The 19,403-nt window shown below is 40.4% G+C and overlaps 1 protein-coding gene across 1 annotated transcript; it reads right to left on the reverse strand.

The window, feature by feature from the left end:
• Window positions 1–227: 227 nt before the first annotated feature.
• Window positions 228–18,748, reverse strand: PHYH (phytanoyl-CoA 2-hydroxylase). The gene is made up of 9 exons (XM_034765025.1): window positions 18,588–18,748; window positions 13,328–13,383; window positions 12,271–12,381; window positions 11,899–12,067; window positions 10,876–10,957; window positions 9,561–9,742; window positions 7,078–7,227; window positions 5,252–5,386; window positions 228–1,501 (listed from the first exon to the last, which is right to left on the reverse strand). Exons 1-9 carry the CDS (start codon window positions 18,666–18,668, stop codon window positions 1,448–1,450), a joined length of 1,020 nt encoding a protein of 339 aa, XP_034620916.1. The 5' UTR covers window positions 18,669–18,748; the 3' UTR covers window positions 228–1,447.
• Between the last annotated feature and the right edge of the window lie 655 nt (window positions 18,749–19,403).

A 19,403-nucleotide genomic window follows, 5' to 3' on the forward strand; every position in this document is an offset into this window, starting at 1 on the left:
TCAGGCACAAAGATGCCACAGAAAAATGGTCTCCATGTTTTCAGGTTAAAATATGCTTAACTATTTATGGAATAGTTTTAAGGCTACCTGTTAAAAGGATCATGACATTGACAGACAGATCAATCACCACAACCCACAATCTTTCTGTCATAAGGGTTTTCTATAGCATCTGTCACCAGACTATCTAATATGTACAAATAATACAACAATGCACCCATGATACTTGGTTTTTGCTCTAGTTTAATCTGTATTTCAAAAACATTTTTATTTTTGAAACAAAACAATGATTTAAAAATAATTGTATTTCAATACACCACAGATATTATGCCCTGTGATAATTATGAGCATCCCCATTCTTCCAATTTTTATTTAATGTTTATTTTCTTTCATTCTGTATAACTTTCCTGCACTGGAGTCAACTACCCAGCCTACCCCTACAGATGCCAGATTCGAAAGAGGAAACCCCTTCTCAGTTGTTTAAAAATGGGAAAGGATGCAAGTAAGGTTAAAGATAAAAAAGTTCCTCAACCCCACACAACCAGTTTCAAATGAATTCACTGTCCACAGAGATAACCACTGTCCCAGCGAAGACCATACCACAGTTAAAATTACTTTGCTTCTGATCAGAATATTACATGTGTCTTTTAGGGAAAGGGCCATTTTCCTCCAAATCGTGTTCATTTCACTACAATACATGCTGATCGTTACTGTGAATTCCATGCACACAAAGTCTTATTATTTGATGCATAAGTAACAAGGAGAGAAGAATTATTTAGGATGATAGGGAGTAATGGTAGAAAATTGAAGAAGGGAAATGTAGGCTAAATATTAGGAAAGACTTCTTGGCCATGAGATCTATTAGACTCCACAATAGCCTCCCAAAGGAATTGGTAAAAGCACAATTGCTTCAGACATTTAATAAACTAGACAAAGGACTAGAAAATGCACAGTCATGCTCCAACAAGGGGAAAGGGCTAGATGATGCAATTGGTCTTTTCCACTCAGGGTTAGACTCACTAGAGCCATGAGTTAGCATAAGAGTTACATTAACAGCAGCCCAAAATTACATCAGGATAGAGACATCTGAATCCAAATTGGTTCTTAAGTAACAGAATGATGAGTATGTAAAGAGCTGATTTGATTGGAGTTCTCATCCATTTAATAAACAGTGGATTTTAAAACAAATGATTTTTAAAATTACAAAAATAGAAGTATTTACTGTAGTTAATAGGTTAAAATATGCTAAGTATATTAGCTAAATTTTGTTAAACTTCAGTGCATTCATATTACAATATTTTGTTGTATTGTTGTAAATGAACATTTGGTGCAATATTTGAATAAATTCAAACAAAAAAAGCAAATGCAAATTTGTGAAGATCATGGTTTCTGATCAGGGAACACAATACTCAGGCACACATTTTTCTAACTCCGCCTTCCAAAAACTATTCTAAAGATTAGTTCTTTCTCCTTTTACAAGCCGCCCTCGTATCATCCAAGTATCCTAAAGAAAAAAAAAGAAAAGAAAAAGAGCAAAGACAGAAGAGCTTATTAAACAAACCAGGACACAATGTTTATTTCTGAAGACAGCAGAAGTTATTTTCTCTACTTACCTACATATTTTAAACAACAACAAAAGTACAGCAGCAACAAAATTATTGATCTTTCCTTCAAATCCATAGGCTCTGAACACATTAATAAATTATAATGCAACGAATGGTAAAGTCAAACAAAAATATTGAAGATCACCAAAAAGATGAATTCATTTGTGAGATTTATATGAATTGCATGATGCATAAAAGGCAATCAAGAAAGGCAGCAACAGGAAGAGATACATAAACAGCACTACCCTGAAATTATTGAACCAAAACCAAAAAGCTGTCACATTTAAAAATAATGTTCCTGGCGAGCATCACCCTTATATTGCAAATGGAGCAAGCCAGATGACAGGGAAAAATAAACATTCCTTCTCATTTTCTTGTACACATTATATTATGCCTCCTCAACGCATTTTCAATTCTCCTCCTATCTTCTCTACAATTCAAAAAGCACACTGGATTTCTCAAAGTCCATCTATTGCTGGCAATGAACATTAGGTAGACATGCAATGCTACTACTTATGCACCACACAAAAAGCAGGGAGAGAACAGATTTAAAAACAGAATTCAGTGGACCAATATCAATTGCAAATAGGAACTTTCTCACTTTAGACAATTAAAGAGCGAGGAATGATTGTTTATCATGATTGCTTTGGGATAGCAAAGAGTCACAGTGGTGCCAACTGACAAGATAGCATGGGAGAGGAGTGATGGGCTGAGGCTGAGCACAGAACTGAGCTATTAAGTCAGCTTCGACTGCAGTTCTGACAGCAACTCACTCTTGCCTTGGGCGAGTCATGCAACCTCAGCTTCTGTATGGGAATGGAGGATGCTGCATGGATTAGTTAGCTCATGCCTGTAAATGCTTTGAAGATTAAAAATAAGTGCTAAGCATTCTTCAGAGAGAGTTTAAAATCTGATTAAAACAGATTTGAAGAATGGTGTACTCCTGGGGCAATTCTGCGCCAAAAAATTTAAAGTTCTGCAAAATTCTGTATATTTAATTTTCAAAATAATCATAGAATATCAGGGTTGGAAGGGAACTCAGGAGGTCATCTAGTCCAACCCCCTGCTCAAAGCAGGGCCAATTCCCAACTAAATCATCCCAGCCAGGGCTTTGTCAAGCCGGGCCTTAAAAACCTCCAAGGAAGGAGATTCCACCACCTCCCTAGGTAACGCATTCCAGTGCTTCACCACCCTCCTAGTGAAATAGTGTTTCCCAATATCCAACCTAGACCTTCCCCACTGCAACTTGAGACCATTGCTCCTTGTTCTGTCATCTGCCACCACTGAGAACAGCTGAGCTCCATCCTCTTTGGAACCCCCCTTTAGGTAGTTGAAAGCAGCTATCAAATCCCCCCTCATTCTTCTCTTCTGGAGACTAAACAATCCCAGTTCCCTCAGCCTCTCTTCATTAGTTATGTGCTCCAGGCATAAGTCATGTGCTCCAGAATGCAATATAATCACACCAGTTTCAATTATGTTGGTAATTTATTTAAACTACAATACAGGAAAGTCACAATAACTATCCAGTATTTCCTAAACCCCTGAAAGTTAAGTTACAAATACTTGGTAACCCATACCCTGCATTCCAGTTATAATCCTGACTGGCTACTTTGGAAAGTGCTGATGTCCTGACATGTTATTGACTGCTTGATGAATGTTTTATTTGCCCTCAGTCTTTTTTTTTTTTTAAATGGGTAAGTAAAATAGATCCTGAGCTGTAACCACTGTGCCACTCTGGCACAGGAAAAAGAGCAAGAAAGCACATAGATCTTCTGAGCTGAGGATTCCCTGACGATGTTTACAATAAGGCTCCTTTACACAACTCTGACAATATAAAGGAGCCTTAAAACATTTAGATGTGTTTTATGCTCCTGGGGGAATTGACTAAGAATGGGAACAACTAACAATAGGATCATTAACACCTACGTAGGCAGGCTGCTACATTTCTGCTCTTCCTCAGGGGACAGAGCCTACCTCAAGCCCAAAAGCCCTACCCGTCCATGCTGGGTGCGTGAGAGGGACAGAGTCTCTCTCACTTGCACGCACAGCCCCTCCCCCTGGCACTGATTAATGTCTTCACACACATACGCCCAGCTCACACACATCCCCACTCCCTGCCGTTACACCTCTCCCAGCTGCTCCAGGTGCTCGAACAGATGTGTCCGGGTTGCCGGAGAAGTGGCGCATGTCACCCACAGATTTTGTTGCTTCCCCATTTTTCTGGGGGAGAAGCAAAGAAATCTGCGGATCATCTGAATTCTGTGCCTGCGCAGTGGCGCAGAATTGCCCTAGGAGTAATGGTGAAATGCACAGAACTAACTTAGCTGTAAAGGGTTATCAATGTAATCAAGCAAACTATAGAAACTGCTCATTTAAACAAGCAACAGTTCCTACATTAACACTCAAAATATCAGTGTATAACTAGTAATGCAGGAGTCAAAGGCAAAGCAGACTTATGCTTTGCAGATAAATATACTTAAAAATCTGTCCCTAGATATTTAGGGGCCTAAAGATGCAGAAAGGCACCTAGTGAGATTTTCAAAAGCACCTTGTTGCCTAACTCCCATTGATTTCCAACAGGAGTTAGCTGCTTTTGAAAAATCCACTAGGTGCCTAAATATATATATTTTTTTAATCTAACCCCCAGATACTATATTGATTGGTGGTTTAGAAATGCAGCAGATCTGAGTTTGGAAGATTACGTGGCACCCAAACGATAGTTGGATTTAACCCACTCCAGTTGTCACCCCACTGTAGAAACCAGATTTTTGTGCTGTGGATTTGAGAAGAACTTGCTGCATTCATTATTTTTGGAATGGATCAGAGCACAAAGGAATGCCTCCCAGGCATCCACTCCCTCAAAATACCCCAAGTTTAAGTGATTGCTACTGGATTATATTAAAATGAGTCAATGTTTGCCATCAGATATATGGGAGTAAGTACTGATTTCAAACAGGAGTCACACCCATTACTTAAAGACAGAATTTGCCCTAATCCTATAACCATGCACTAATCTTATTATTGTTCTGAACATAGTAGCATTCAGCCTATTGCTAACAAGTACAAGAAAATTGCATCTGCAAATTAGGAGGGCAAGTACCTTCTAGCTGCTAATGTCCATTCTGTGCAGTCCACATGTAAACTGAGAAGAGCTTTTTAAATTTATTTTTAGATATTCACCCACACGGTCAACCTTAGAAGGAGGAGTGTTGCTAGCAATATGAAATCTGTATCCACGCTGCCATATACTGGGTCACCTCATTAGCACGATCCCTATCATTTCCCAAGGTAGCTCTGCCATTCCACACAAAACAGTTAAACCAGTTAGAGAGAGGTGCTTTAATAAAAGGTGTGATGAACAACAACTAAATCTGCCAGCCACCATAACAACTGTCTTCCAAAGGAAATCAAGATTTTTTTTCCCCCCTCAGATAAGTATCTGCTTAGACCCAGGATCAGTCCTGCATAAACCCACAGTGTTATATATGATTGGAAGGGTTGTTGCAATTAAAACTATTGCTTATGAATGTAATTATAAAAAGCACAAGCAGTAAAGAGATACTTTTAGAAGTAAAATGTAACTAACCCTTTGCTGTGTAAATAGGGTTAGTGTGTAATATACTGTTGTTGCAGGACACTTTTAAGCTTACCTTCAGAGTGATAGACGTGCTCACACCATGTTTTCTTTGTGCAATTTCTACAACTTCTTTCTCAATGTTTTCTTGACTTGTGCCCTTGACTTCAATATAGTGGCAATCTGCACTAGCATAGTGACAAGATATCGCCTGCGTGAAGAAAGTCAGGAGTAAAATCATGATACAGCTCTTAAGTCAAGAATTGTTGATCAGTGACCTGTATTAACACCCTACTATCTTAAATGCAAATATCACCCTTGTAACCAAATTTGAGTATTTTCTCTCTCTCTCATGCTTTTGGAAATGTTCACTTGGAAAAAAAAATCTTGCTAGAGATTCACACAGAAAACTTGCACAATAACGTAAGCTTAATGAATCACTTTCTCCATCTTCTCCTCACCGCACGCACCCATTTTGTGATATCGCACATGATAAAGACATGTCTAGGACTTCTCTGAAAAGGGTAAGTAGAAGGAAAGTTGGACTGGGAGAGGGGAAAAAAAAAAAAAAGACATTTATCAACAAGGAAAACACAAAGCACACTGGCAAAGTGAACTGCTTTTTTCCACATAGTTACGCAATCTTGTGTGTTGATCTCATCAGATCTCAACCTTAAACAGAATTGTGTTGGGTGGGTACTTGGATAAGAGACCTCCAAGGAAAACCCAAGTTGCTATGCTGCTGATGGAATTGGAGTAGTGATAGTTTTATGCTTTGTGTAAGCTCAAATGTTTGTCTCTCTCACCAACAGAAGTTGGTTCAATAAAAGATACAGCTTCACTCACCATCTCTCTTTTTTATTATAGGATCAACACAGCTATAACATTGCAGATTACTCTTCCTTCTTATTTAGCTCTGTAGGAGGCTAATGGAAGGTGTTAAACAAGAACCCTCATAACACTCTAGGTTTTTATAAAAACAATTTATAACTTTTGCTCCATTTTACTAAAAATGAAGTCAATGGGCCAGATTCTCAGCTAGTGTACATCAGCACAATCCCACTGTCTTCAGTATAGCGATGCTGATGTATACAAGACGAGAATCTAGTACAAGGAGATTACTACTACCAAGTCAAGCAGTGAGAGATGCAGGATCAGGCCTTTCTTCCTAAGTTCTTTGTCTGATTCTACTCTCAGTTAGGCCTTGTCTACTCTACGGGGGTAAGTCGACCTCAGCTTAACGTAGCTGGACTGAGAAGAGTAAGGTGAGTACTGGAGTCGACGGGAGAACGATCTGTGGTCGATTTAGTGGGTCTTCACTAGACCACTAAATCAACCCCCGGTACATTGAGCGCCACAGCGTTGATCCCTGGTAAGTGTAGACATGCCCTTAGAGTGGAGTGCAGTGTAACTCCATTTACTTTTTCAGTAAAGTGCTATGCATATATACAGGTAATTCATAATTAAATTATGCTGTTAATCAGATTGCAGTGGCCTCAGAGAAGAGAATGACAAAAATTTCTTTCACAGCTGGTCAGGGCTGAGGAAGAAATCTTGTGCAGAAGCAAACAAGAAGAATCCAAAACTGTCCACCAACATGTTTTTTAAGGTCCCGATTAAGTAATGCACATGTTTAATCACTTCCCTGAGTCAGAGCTGCAACGGACACCTACCAAGAAATGTAACTCAGGGTTACATAATTTTTCCAAAACTAATTATCCAAGATTATCATTACAGCAAAATTACACCAGATAGCTATAAAACCAAAACAAAAAATAAGATTACAAAAATCTATTCATATGCAAGAGACTATAAAATCTCCGTAAATTTGGAGGGGGGCTTAGTGTTATGCAACCTGTTTTAAAACAGGTCCAATGGCTGTAACTTGAAATGGTTTCCTACCTTCCGGAAGCCTTGAGTTCTGTTCATTCCAGAGCCATGAATCAACAAGGGATGGAAGAATACTGTGTCTCCCTTCTCCATAACAAGGTGAACCCTGGGAAGGTTTTTGTTGTAATCATGCACCCCATGGTACATCTTGTTAACGCCACCCTAAAAAACACACAGAGTTTACATCATGGGATAATTATTAAAACTACTATGTCTTAATGTGGACAAAAATCTGCACTGTTCAGCTTTCTTTCAGATGAGAATCCAAAGTATGCAATATACTTGCTTAAGAGTCTGCCTATTCGTCTTGGAATCTTCTCACCCCTAAAAGCCCAAACCTAGCTCAGCTGCTAAGGGGATGTCTGCACTGCATTTAAAAACCCATGGCGGGCCCATGCCAGCTGACTTAGGCCCAAGGGGCTCGGCCTAACGGGCTGTTTAGATCCCAATATCCTAATCTGAATTCCTTGATAAGATAAACAAGATTCTAGTCTTACATGACATTCGCATTCCACTTTCTTCATTTGCTTTCTTTTGACCTATAAAGCTTACTAGTCCCTCTGAAATGTTCACTTCAGACAACTATATTTGATGCCATATTGTTTGTTTTCTGCTTTAAAAGGACAGATTGGAATTAGCAGTCAGTGTGATGGAAAAGGCTTGTTACTTATAACTGAAAGCTTCCTGGACACGGACACGGGCACACACTGTGTGTCTCAATGCACCATGTCATTCAGAGTTCCTGACCCACCACAGAGAACTCCGGTGCATTTATGTTCGAGCTTCCAAAAAGGGCACTGATCCAGAAATGAATGATGTCCAGTACCCTAGTCTTGCACTTGGGTAAGGACACTGCTGTTAAGGGAGCACTCTCCCAGATTTCAAAGGCTATGACTTTGGCTTGAATAAAAGCCATGAAAAATTCCAGCAAAAGGATATTTTGTGTGTAACAAAAAAATTCTGCTAAAGTTCAGTTGGTCTTTTTTTATTTATACTAAATGAGAAAACAACTTTTTGCTTTGAGAAAATGTTCTGTTCAAGAACATTACTCAGATAAGAAAAAAAAAAAAAAAGCTTAATTTTCAAAAACTTCAGCTTGTACATCACCCTAATGAGGGATGCACACTTTGCTAAGATATAAAAATAGGACATGCATATGAAATGGATGTTTGGTGCTCCCAATTGCCTTAGGAAGATAAACATGTACTTACAGAGCCTTTTAGGCTCTAGATTCTTTTGTATATGCTAGACAAGGTGGGTGAGGTAATATATTTTATTGGATCAACTTCTGTTGGAGAGAGACCAGGTTTTGAGCTTACACAGAGCAGTGTAAGCTCAAAACCTGGTCTCTCTCCAACAGAAGTTGATCCAATAAAATATATTACCTCACCCACCTTGTCTAGCATATACAAAAGAATCTAGAGCCTAAAAGGCTCTGTAAGTACATGTTTATCTTCCTAAGGCAATTGGGAGCACCAAACATCCATTTCATATGCATGTCCTATTTTTATATCTTAGCAAAGTGTGCATCCCTCATTAGGGTGATGTACAAGCTGAAGTTTTTNATATTCTCCCCAGCATTCCACTGTCACGACGTCTTGACTAACCATTAACCTCTGTCAAGCTTTTTAGCAGATATGGATGCAGTGTTGTAACTGTATTGGTCCCAGGATATTAGAGAGATAAGGTGGGTGAGGTAATATTTTATTGGATCAACTTCTGTTGGAGAGAGACCAGGTTTTGAGCTTACACTGCTCTGTGTAAGCTCAAAACCTGGTCTCTCTCCAACAGAAGTTGATCCAATAAAATATTACCTCACCCACCTTATCTCTCTAATATCCTGGGACCAATACAGTTACAACACTGCATCCATATCTGCTAAAAAGCTTGACAGAGGTTAATGGTTAGTCAAGACGTCGTGACAGTGGAATGCTGGGGAGAATATCTTCAACCCTCCAGAGGTAACTGCATAACCCATATGTGGCCAAACTCCTCTCCACCCCCAGGGACAGAATCTCTGACACGAACACATCTAAATGCCATGAATCAACATCAGGGAGCCACTAAGCAATCACAATGCCTTCTCAATATTTGCATATGGGTGGGCTCCTTCCACTGCCTTACTGTTTCCTGGAATGACCTTGGATAGGTCAGCCTAGTGAACAGCTGGCTTGTGCAGCTGTCTAAAGTGCATGTGAAGCACACATATTACAATCATTATTACTCTGATTGCAGAAGCACCAATCACAAGCTAGGAACTTTCCAGTTACAGAGGAAGTCAGTCCCTGCCCCAATAAGCATATGCTGTCACAAGGTTAGATGTGGAAGAACTTCAGAAACATGAAAAGTTTTGACCAAGAAAAAAAGAGAATATTCATAATTGCCTTGTAAAACTTGACTAACTTTCACCAACTCTGTTGTGAACCAAAAAACAAGTCCCCTTGCCTCCGCCAACTCCAAAATGCAGACCACATTAATCCCACATTCAGATCTACCTCCCAATCAGGGTAATCATGTGGCTTCAGGGAACCCTTGTGTGTTCCTGGCAAAACAACCAGGCAGCCATTGCTGCGATCTATCGGCTCCATGGCAGTCCAGGCACACACAATGAGATCTGCAGGCCGGAATGGAAAGTAGTGCAAATCCTGATGCATGGGATGACGAGAGCTCTTCTTGCCTGAAATAAAAGAGAAGAGTTTGAATCAGAAAAAAAAATTCAATTGTTTTAAACTAAACAAAGATTTCTCACTGTTCAATTCCACTGAGGGGACAGGGCAGGCTGCAAGAATTAGTCTTGCTCTGCATTTGATCAAAAGAACAGCTGTGTTCAGGGGCATCAGAACAAACACTGAAATCCATTGTATTTCCAACAGGTTACTTCTGCCTTTGCTGCTCATTAATTTTATTAACTTTTTTTAAATTGTAGTTTGTGCTGTTTAAATAACATTCCACACGGACCAAGGCTATCAACCATTTCCTACTATGTTTCTAACCTCGTTTTGTAGCCCTTCTGTATTTTGTAACTAGGGTGAGAGGGTTGATGGTATGCATGAACTAAGTACTTTAATCTTTTGACATAATCAGTATCTGCTGAAAATACAAAGCAAGATCATTGTGAATAATAAAAGTAGCATATATCTGAATATTATGAACCCATAATAGTGTATCCAGAATAAAAGTCTCTTTAGAAACCGTTACTTCATCTAAGTACTACAAGCCTCACTAGCTCATACATTTTAATGCCAAGATTTTCAAAAACAGGAGCCAGAAGTTAGGCTTCTAAATCCATATTTTGGCACTTAAATAAATGTCCAGATTTTCAAAAGTTCAGAGCACTCAGCAGCTGACATTGAGGTCAGTGTCTACATGTCTAAACTAAATTTGACATATCTAAACTCTCAGTCCACAGAGAGTGTATGTCATATAGATGAAGGACACTTCCTCTATTCTGTTCTATTGAGGTCAATGAGAGCTGCTGAGTACTCAATGCTGTTGAAAGCCAGGCTGCTAAGGGCTACATCCTAAAAACAGAGCCATGCATTCACTACATGAGACTAGTGACATGCTTAAAGTTAGGCTCTAGTTCAGCAATGTACACATGCCTAACAGCCAGAAAGTGAAACAGACTACTTTATTTTAATTGTCAAAATGAATGTTATTCAATTTTCAAAATTCTTTTGGTTTGAATAAAATAGGGTAACATTTTAAATGTCTTAGAAATTTGTTTGTTTTGTGTGTTTTAAAAACTACATCATGTCCCCTTTATACAAAATAAAAGTCCTTATTCTTCCTCACACAAGTGCCGCTTACCAGAATCTGGAGGTTTATTTATCAACATCGTGTGCATGGCCATGATGTTTGGCCCTGTGAAGCACTCAACGTATTTTAGGATCTAAGGTGAAGAACATATATTAGGAAAAAAGTTAGATGTTTATACTGCAATATATATTACAGTCAAACCAAAACTGATCACCACATCATGTACGCCAAGTATACACTACAAACTTTTTCCTGAATAACTATGTTGGTCAGGGGTACGATGAGGTGTGCTTTATGACCAACACAGCTGTGCTAGGCAAAAGCCTCTAGTGTAGACACAGTTATTCAAGCACAAATGCACTTTTGCGGTTATAGCTTACTTTGCTCAGCTGGGGGGTGAGGCGAGAAAAGAGTGTTGGAATAAGATATGTAAAAGCACAGTTTTGCCATTATAAATTGCATTCACTCTAGGAGCACTTTGCTAAGTCTGGCATACCAGTATAGCTATATCAGCAAAGCATTCCTAGGGTAGACCTAGCTGCAGTGTCTGCTGCTATGAAAGTGGCTAAGAAAAAGTGAACTCACATATACTTATACCTGGCTAGAGCAATGACAGAAGAACTACACCACTCTGTGTATTAATCTGTGCTTTTCTAAATTAGTATGCAAGATAAGTGTCCTTCAAAAGCAACATTATCTGGTTTTAGTTTGCTATGTGCAATACAATCTGAGTACAAAGAGGATTTATTTATACAGCAACTGCACTTCAAGTAGACTTATTTCTTTTCAAAAAAATCACTTCCATACGCCATCATCCATTGTCATACATGTGGAAGAGAAATGGGAGGAATAGTAAAAAACATTCACACTGAGCATTAACATAAGCTTTCTAAACTGTACAGAGCCTTAAGTTAAGCTGCATCTAAATATCTAAACATGAAAATTCAGTTGGTTATTCTGAGAACTCACACAGATTCCTCTTGTTGTTTTAAGAAAAATTATAGGAAGTGATTTCAGTTACTTTTCATGGGCATATACTTAAAACAAACGTACACCAGGATTTTCCCTTTTTACCTGAGGCATAGTACAATATCTGAAGAGCTCTTCATCTTCCTGAAAATCCTGTATTTTAGTAACTGCTTTTTGATCTGGTACAAACTCTGATTTAGCAATGGCCACATCCCTCATTATGATTAAGCCAGGCACTTGTACCTCCTTTTTACAGATCTTTGCAAATTCATTTCTAGAAAAAAAAAGTTAAAAAACATTTCGACACACATTCTACCATTTTATTAAACCAAAACATTTTGTTTAAACGAAGGAATAAGTTATTTGTTAATAAAATGCTTCCATTTTAGGAGAACCCAAGTTCATGCTGTTTCAAAAAGCTTCACAGCATTACTAAATATCAATATGATTGTGTCTAGCGAAACAGCTGTTCTGTACCTGAAACGCTCAATGTCTTCACCAGAAACCAGGTTTTTAATGAGCAGGTAACCATTTTCATCATAAAATTGTCTCTGCTCTGGAGTTAAAAGGTTATTGTCCAGGGTGTAACTACAAAGAAACAAGAGAAATTAGAAGGCTCAACAAAAAGCAATCTGATGAGAATTTTCTCAGCAGTGACCTGAAAGGAAAAGTACGAAGTTAACAGAATTTATTTAATTTTCTTCTGTCAAAAATTATCTGCAGACTCTGAGTAGTTAATGCAGATTAGAACAAGCCTCAAAAGACAATCAAAACAAAAAACAAAAAACAAAAAAAGAAAACCAAACACACACATTGGTCTTACAATCTGCTCTGTGAACATCAAATAGTCAGAAAAAATAATTTAAAAATAGAGAAAATTATTCTCTCAACATGAAGTTTTTATCTCCAGTAGAAAAAATAATTAATACAGTAATTTTTACTATGAGTTAATATTTGTATACAACTCCAGAGACGTGCATGACAGTTTATACAGAATACAGAGAAATGGCCCAGCCCTCAGAAATCTGCAGTTTTGGGTGGAACAACATGACTAGATGTAGGGTAAGATGCACACCATATGCCAGGAGGAGACATGTAGAGGAAATAAGCTCTTTCACAAGATACACCTGTACTTTAATCCTGTTGAGTATATCCGATGCATTATATGATTATTCAGCACAACTGTTTTTCCTAATTGTAAATTTTGAGGCAAAAAATATACCTTGTCAAAAAGAGGGAGTGGAAAGGTAGTGTCTGATCTTCAACCTTCTTACTCATAGAAGCAGTACTTATGTAAACAGACCCCTGAAGTCAAACTATTCACATTTTCAAGATCAAGTTCTAAGTTACTTTATTAAGCCAAATTAATCAGCTCAGAGAGTGTCCTTGCAAGTTTGAAACTATATGAGGACTTCTAATCAACATGTCTTCTATAATTCGCAAGACAAGATATGGAAATAAGAATAAAGATTATATACAGATGAGAAACTAATCTTCAAATTTAATAGTAGAAAGATAGTAAAATGTCACTTACTGAAACTCCAACGGGTGTTTAAAAGAAGCAATTTGTGCTGAAGTAGGAAATGTTGTCTAGAGTATAAATTAAGGCAAATAATATAGCACAATAACTTGAGTATCAGATCTGAAGTTGGTTTGGAATTCCAGAATCTGATAATTATTTAACCTGGATTACAACAAAGTAAAAATGTATTTTGCTTTGGATTGTTGTCCATTTTTTCCCCTAGAATCCACTCCCCCTTCCCACTTCTTCTTACTTTGCTGCAAGACTGTCTACTCAAAATAAAGAATACCAAGGGCCTGATCCTGCATATGCTAAAGTCAATGCAAAACTCCCAATAGGGGCCAGATCAGCCCCATCCTGAGATGCTGGGCATTCTCGGCTCCCACTGACTTAAATGAGATGAGGGGGTCTTAGCACTCCACATGACAGGGCCCTCTATGAGCACCCAATGAAGATTAATTAAGGTAAAGTAAATTTGTGATATTTTAACAACTTTAGCTTTAATTAGTTAAGATAATACTTTGTGATGTATAATTTAATCTGTAAAACAATTAAGTCTCACATACTACAGAATGAGATTCTACAACAGCCTCATTTCTGCTTATCAGACCACTGTTGAGAGATAGATTGTTATATTTTTGTGCATATTAGTGAAGTATGGATTTGGGAAGTTCTGCTGTACCTTGGTTAGGTTTTTAATGCCTCAGGGAGCCATGTATGTGCTCAAAATTATTTATCATGATGGTGCAACTATCTAGGAACTGAAATACCAAGAGAAGACCAAATCCTGGGTAATTTCAACCCTATGCGTGGCTTTGACAAGCCTGTAAAAGACTAATGCAAATAACCCCCAAACCATACTAATTCTAGACCCTGCACATACACTTCGTAAATACAAAACCAAATGGAACAGAACATAAAGACGCTACAAATAAATGGTATGTTCATCTTTAATTGAACAATAGGATCAGGTACATAATACCTTTTTCTCCCCACTTCCCTTCAGGAATATTTTATTCATGGAAAACACATATGTTAAACTGAATAAACAAATAGCTAACACTACAGACGCCAATATTTTTGTTTTAATATTTGAGAAGGTTTTATGAAGGTGTCAATCATCATTCATAGTTCCCCAAGTGCTCTTCACTGACAGCAACTTCATTTAGGTTGCCTAACACTTCCCATTGTTATAAAAAATCCTTGAAGCTTTGTTTTAGAAGCTTTAACACCTTCATTGTGTGAAGCGGGATTTTGAAATCTGCCAGGGGTAAAGCTCCCGTAGGGACAAAGAAGCACCTCTCCTGAAATTCCATTCGGATTAAGCAAAATTATGAACTGTTAAAAATCATCATTTCCCTTTTCTTGTGGAAGGGATTCAGGAAAATGCTGGCAGCATGTCAAAATAATAACTGAACACAAACAGTCTACAGTCCTGGGCCCACGCTATCACCAAAAGAGCAGCACATGCCTTACTTGGAGCAGGGGATGACATAGGCCAGGCTGTCCCTCCCCCACAAATCACATTCTCCAGACCAAGCACATAAACATCTGATCCTTCCCTTCACGGGCACCTCATGGGGCAGTTCAACCAACTCCTAGCAAGTGGGTACAGGGCTGGGCTCCCCCTAGTAACCATCCCAAATGCTGGATATGGCTCCAGCAGCCCATACCTCTGAGAGCACCACATGAGGCAGGAGCCTCCCACGTCCTAGGATGGGAAGTCAGGTGAGGAGAAAGAGTGAGACCAAGTACATCTGCAGTCCATCTCCCCTTTAAGATAATGGTCTTGTCCTGTTTCTAGATCTACAGGACTAACAAGTGGTAGAATTCTAGGCTACAGTGCTGACAGTTCAGGCCTCAAACCTTGCTAATAATGCATGATGAGGTTTGTTTTTTGTTTTTTTGTTTTTGGGGGGGGGGGTGCACAGTGGCACGGGAGTTCCAGTTGGACATAAGAATTTCTTTTTACTTTTCTTTCTTTAATAAAAAACACCAATGAAATTAGACAAAAAAGGCCTGCATTTGAAGAAAGTTATCTTGGTTGTCTCTATCCTTGAAAACCTCACTCTGGACAAGTTCAAGGATCACAGTTTGAGAACCACTGTACTATATAAAACCATTTAGGCACACAGAATGTAACGTTCAGTGAGAATTTATCCAGGACACTGGAGTTTGCCTCTCTATGATGGAGAAAAAAAATGAAGTGGGATTAATTTTAAATAAACACAGCTGGACAGGACCTGAGTTTTACACTTTGGGTGCAGGGACTCAGCATTTGCTCAGAAAAAGCTCAGAGGGAAAAGTGTCACCTTCTAAATCACTAACACCACTTTATGCAGCACCTGCATTTTTCATAGTTGTCTCTGATCCAAGTGCTGACAAGACCAGCTTTGCTTAGCTTATAAAATTTGGCACCATGAGTATAAATTAAAGGATTATTACACAAAAAAAGAAACATGCGTACATCTGCATGTCCACTAATACCAGCTCAGAGTTAGGTTAGATGGTCTCAAGGCTGCCTGAATCTTTCAAAACCCTGGAGATGTACGATGTCACTATAAAGAGGCTTTGCCATCTTGAAGGGAATAACAAAAAAAGAGAACAACATTTTCTACAATGAGAAACAACCTTTTAACCATGTTCAAATCCTCCACAGAAGTTTAAGATGGAAAAGAATTGCACGCACAGCTAGTCCCATCCTATTTATTTTCATTAGCCTCGACTTCCCCCACCTGTTCCATGCTGGGTCATATCTTTTAGATTCTAAACTCTCTGGGGCAGACTGTCATTTGTTGTATTTCTGTACAATGCCCAGCATAACAGGACTCAAACCTGGTTGAGTCCTCTAGGTGCCACTAAAATATGTTAAATATAATAAAAATAATAATGGAAAATACCTACAGCATTAGGTCACCCCATTTATACTCAGCAGATGCAAAACTGTTCTCTACAGTTTGTTTGCCTGTCTAGTTTTAGACCATTCATCAGAAATTTGTTCCTTTCTCACTATCAGAAAGTTTCTTATCCACTTAAAAAGACAATGCACTTAAGAGTGGGCCAGCTTACTTAAAGGGGCAGTGTGCATTTCTCTCTCTCTCTCTCCCAAACACAAGGTGTGTGTCTGTCTCTGTCTGCTATGCTATCTCCCCTCCCCTCCATTCCTGCTGCCTTGTAAAATGCGAGACTACATTAACAACAATATATTAACCCTTGAGGGCTCAGCTGAGTGCTAGGTCATCATTTAGCATAGGGGATCTCAAACTGGGGGACGGGACCCCTCAGGGGGTCATGAGGTTATTACATGGGGTCGCAAGCTGTCAGCCTCCACCCCAAACCCTGCTTTGCCTCCAGCATTTATAATGGTGTTAAATATATTTAAAAAAGTGTTTTTAATTTATATGGGGGGGCGCACTCAGAGGCTTGCTATGTGAAAGGAGTCACCAGTACAAAAATTTAAGAACCATTGATTTAGCAGTAAGGCATTCCCTGGGAAATATCCCACCCTCTAACTTCACCATCTCAACCAAGCTTCACTATCATCATAGCTGTGAACAGTATTAAATTGTTTGTTTAAAACATATACTATGTGTGTGTATAATTAATAATATATATAAAAAAATTTTTGTCTGGTGAAAAAACATTTCCCCGGAACCTAATCCCCCCTATTTACATTAATTCTTATGGAGAAATTGGATTCGCTTAACATTGTTTCGCTTAAAGTCGCATTTTTCAGGAACATAACTACAACATTAAGTGAGGAGTTACTGTATCTGTAGACTTATGACCCTCTCTATCACTATCTCTTCACCAGATTATTACTCAAAAGCATGCTGCTGACCTCCCAACTTTTGCTGTGAATTTAGTTACACATTATAGCCGAACTGCAGCAAAAATGAAGTATTTTACCATCACTGAGTTACATAACTCTTCCGTACCTCAATTTCCATGCTTGTAAAATAGAGATAATAATTAATAGCCTTCATGCAGTCCTTTGAGACACTAGGTTGAAATGTAGCACATACAAAATAAATCACTATAAAAGCTTCCTCTCATCCCATTTCTGCTCTATACCTTATGTTTTTCAACCTTCTAAGTTTCCCATTCACCTCCTGTGAACTTATGTTTTAAAGGACCTTTTCAGAAGTATAGAACATACATAACCAATAACCTTTCTGTGTTTGTTTCCACATGCTGAGCCCATATATCTCAGCATGCTCTGAAATTCACCATGAAATTTGAGTACCACAGAATTTAGCCCCCCACAAACTCTTGGAAATATAGGCAAAAGCTTAACATGTACAAGCCTCTTTTCTTTCCCAGATTTGTGTGCACAAACTAGCATATATGTGAGCAAATCAGGTAGCTGTACACAAAAACAGGAACTCTTTTGCATAGCTATCCAATTTCTGTGCAGAAATAGGTGCAGAGCACCTTTGAAAATCTGACCTTTCATGTCCAGCATTTAAAAAACAATTCCAATTCCATTTCAAACCAATTTCAAACAGGAACAGTAAGGCTGTCATGTGCCCCTTAGGAAAGTGTAACAGGTACAAAGGCCAACTAGCAGCTAGAGGGTTGGAGTTTCAGGAAGAAAGCACAGGGAAGCAGGAGGTGGTGCATGAAGAGGGAAACAAACACCCCGCTCCCTGTAAAATGACTCTCTGAAGCAACAAGCAACTGCGGAGAGATGATTGCAGGGGCTAAGGGCAAAGGTACCAGCCTGCAGTGGGTGGTAGAATCACTGCTATTTACCCAGCCCCACAGCATCAGCACTGTACACAGAAAGAGACATGACCCCCACCCTGCAGTCTAATATAATCACAGGGAGAAACCGTGACAGGTCTGTGTGTCCAGGCAGAAGGTGGGGGAGGCAGCTCTCGCAGAAGGGTGAAGGCAGCCCGGGCAGAAGGGGGGAGCACAAACAAGGTGGAAGGCAGCCCGGGCTGAAGAAGGGGTGGGGAGGAAGGACATACACACGGGGGAAGGCAATCTAGGGGGGGACGGACGGACAGGAAGAGAGAAGCAGCCCGGGAAGGGGGAGGCTGCCCAGGCAGAAGAGGGGCACAAGGGGGGAGGCAATCGGGGGGGGGGTGACGTGGGAAGCAGCCCAGAGTCCCCCTCCCAGGCCCGGGTTCCGCCCCGACCCCCGACACAGGCGGGGGTGCGGAGGGGCGAAGGGAGTAACGGGGCAGTCACTGGAGACCGCCTGGGCCCGCTCTGAGGCTGCCCCCCCGGCCCCCCACCCCGCAGCCCGGCTCGGGAAGGATACGAGGGCGGCAGCAGCGCCCGTCCGGGGGCAGAGGTGCCGCAGGATCGTGCCCAGCCGGGCTGCGGCCGCAGCATCCTCCATGGCGCCTGAAGCTGGGCAGCTGTCAGGGCCACGAGCCAGGGCTCTGACTGTAACGCCGCGCTGGGCGGGGCGACGCCGGGCCCCGCCCAGACGGGGGCGTGGTCCGGCCCCGCGCCTCACCCACCACCGGCCCTCCCCAAAAGGGAAGCGTTACATACCGTCCGAGCCCGGCGGGGGCGATGGCTGCTTCTGCGCATGCGTGCGCGATCTGAGCATGCTCAGTCAGGTCTGCTGAAGCCGCTGCCCTCAGTCTGCCTGCCCGCCCTTACTTGCCTCCTTGCTCTGGAGCAGGACAGGTCAGTTGCAAGGGAGGGCGGAGTTTGGGCAGAGGCCAGGTTGTGTGTATGGGCGGGGGTCAGACAGCTGGAGGGGAGGCAGATAGGCAGAATCAGGGTAGGTTGGTCAGATGTCCTGATTTTATAGGGACTAACAGGGCTACCTCTGATACCTGATTTGATAGGGACAGTCCTGAGTTTGGGGTCTTTTTCTTATATAGGCTCCTATTACCCCCCACCCCCTGTCCCGATTTTTCACACTTGCTGTCTGGTCACCCTAAATCAGGGTGAGGATGCAGGAGGCTGGGGTTAGGGATGGGTGAGATGAGCTGCCAGACAGCGGCAGCGGGATCAAAGTTATCACCCCAGGGGTGAGCCAGCTGTAGGATGCGGAGACAGCGGGGTGGTTGAAACAGCTCAGCACCCCTTCCACAAGGCTGTTCTAAAAGCAGGCTGTAGC

Source organism: Trachemys scripta, chromosome 1 (genome assembly GCF_013100865.1).
Source record: "Trachemys scripta elegans isolate TJP31775 chromosome 1, CAS_Tse_1.0, whole genome shotgun sequence".
In the NCBI taxonomy this organism is placed as follows: Eukaryota; Metazoa; Chordata; order Testudines; family Emydidae; genus Trachemys; species Trachemys scripta.